Below are 1,550 nucleotides of genomic sequence, written 5' to 3' on the forward strand. Positions count from 1 at the left end.
CGGGCTGCCGTGGTGCGGCGCCCAGGGAGCAGCGGGCTGCCGTGGTGCGGCGCCCAGGGAGCGGTGGGCTGCCATGGTGCGGTGCCTGGGGGGCAGTGTGGCGCCCGGGGAGCATTGGGCTGCCATGGTGCGGCGCCCGGGGAGCGGTGGGCTGCCATGGTGCGGCGCCCGGGGGGCAGTGTGGGGTTAAGGGTCTTGCTCAGGGCCCCAGCTCTATGCCTCAGTTAACGGTTTAACTCCATCAGCTAAAGGCCGCTCCACGGAGCTCAGTGGAGCGTAGCTGCTGCTTCTCCTCCTCCTCTTCCTCAGTCTTCATCATGGATCAGACGTCTCTGCAGCAGTCATCTGATGGGGGTCGGATCGTTGGGGGTTCATGTTAGGCTCAGCCAGTGGGCGGAGCTTCAGCTGCTGGTTTCCTCCTGCATAGACCTGCTCCCAGCCACACGCCGCCGCCTCTGACTCACTGTGGCCTGAAGGAAGCGCATCGATGTTCAGGCTGACTTGTTCCACAGCTGGCTTCAGACGCTGGTGCTGAGTCGTCCGTCTGCCCTTTGACCTCCACACTTCCATGGTTGTAGATTTCCCTCCTGGTCTGGAGCTCAGAGGAAGCTGCTCAGATCGTCCCTCCCTGGAGCCTTTCAGTTGGGCCTGGATGCCAGCAATGATTCCCTTCTCTCTGCTTTTCAGAGTACCTGGAGGTGGTGTGGCGTTCGCTGGCCTCAGAAAGTGCAGATTGCCCCGTGTTGGTGAAACAGGCTTCAGATGCCCTGGCGGAACGTCTGAAGGACCCCAAAACCTTTGAAAACATCACCAAAGACTTCAAGTAAAACCTTTTAGCATGTTGGGTCTGAAGCAGCTTCACCTGCTCTGTTTCTGTCACGTTTTCCTCTCATGCTGACATCATGCTGCTGGAATGTAAGCAGACCAATCACGTAGAGCTGCTGTGTTCGTCGCCATGCTTGTCTCACATCATCTCAGCGGTTAACTGACTGTTGGAAGGACTCGCAGCTTCCTTCTCTTCACATTTTTATCTCTGTAGGTCTGAAGGAGAAGAAGAGCTTCCAGTAGTTTGATGCTTTGGATGATTTATACAAATAATCTTCATTCTAATCCCGACTTTTGATGAAAGATGAATCTTTCACAGGTTATTAACGTCGCCTTGATGGGTTAGCTGAGTTTAAACTATCCAAACATGCTGAGGAGGCTCATAGATCTAGATGAGGTAGATCTGTGTGGGAAGGATGAATGCTTAAGATGCTCCCTGACCTCTGACCCCTCCATCACTATATAGTGAACTTCATAGTGAACTCAGTTAACTGACTCTTGGGTAAGATAATCACTGCACTGATCTCTATTTATTCACTGGATTGCTGATAGGCTGTTGGTAGTACGGGCTGCAGTGAAGTCACCAGCCGCCATGTTGGTACTCGGTTAGGGGCTAGGGGACAGGAGTTAGCAGTTAGGAATTAGCGGTTAGAGGCTAGGGGACAGGAGTTAGCAGTTAGGAATTAGCGGTTAGAGGCTAGGGGACAGGAGTTAGCAGTTAGGAA

The 1,550-nt window shown here is 53.7% G+C and overlaps 1 protein-coding gene across 1 annotated transcript in view; it reads left to right on the forward strand.

Moving 5' to 3' along the window:
• LOC107103795 (putative serine protease K12H4.7) overlaps nt 1-1,550 on the forward strand; it is a 26,787-nt gene that overhangs the window by 7,450 nt on the left and 17,787 nt on the right. The window contains exons 3-4 of the mRNA XM_015403622.1: nt 246-375; nt 670-823. Coding sequence (XP_015259108.1) covers nt 246-375; nt 670-823 — 284 coding nt within the window. The remainder of the gene's footprint in view (nt 1-245; nt 376-669; nt 824-1,550) is intronic.

Source organism: Cyprinodon variegatus, unplaced genomic scaffold, assembly GCF_000732505.1.
Source record: "Cyprinodon variegatus isolate N-32 unplaced genomic scaffold, C_variegatus-1.0 Scaffold1529, whole genome shotgun sequence".
NCBI lineage: Eukaryota > Metazoa > Chordata > Actinopteri > Cyprinodontiformes > Cyprinodontidae > Cyprinodon > Cyprinodon variegatus.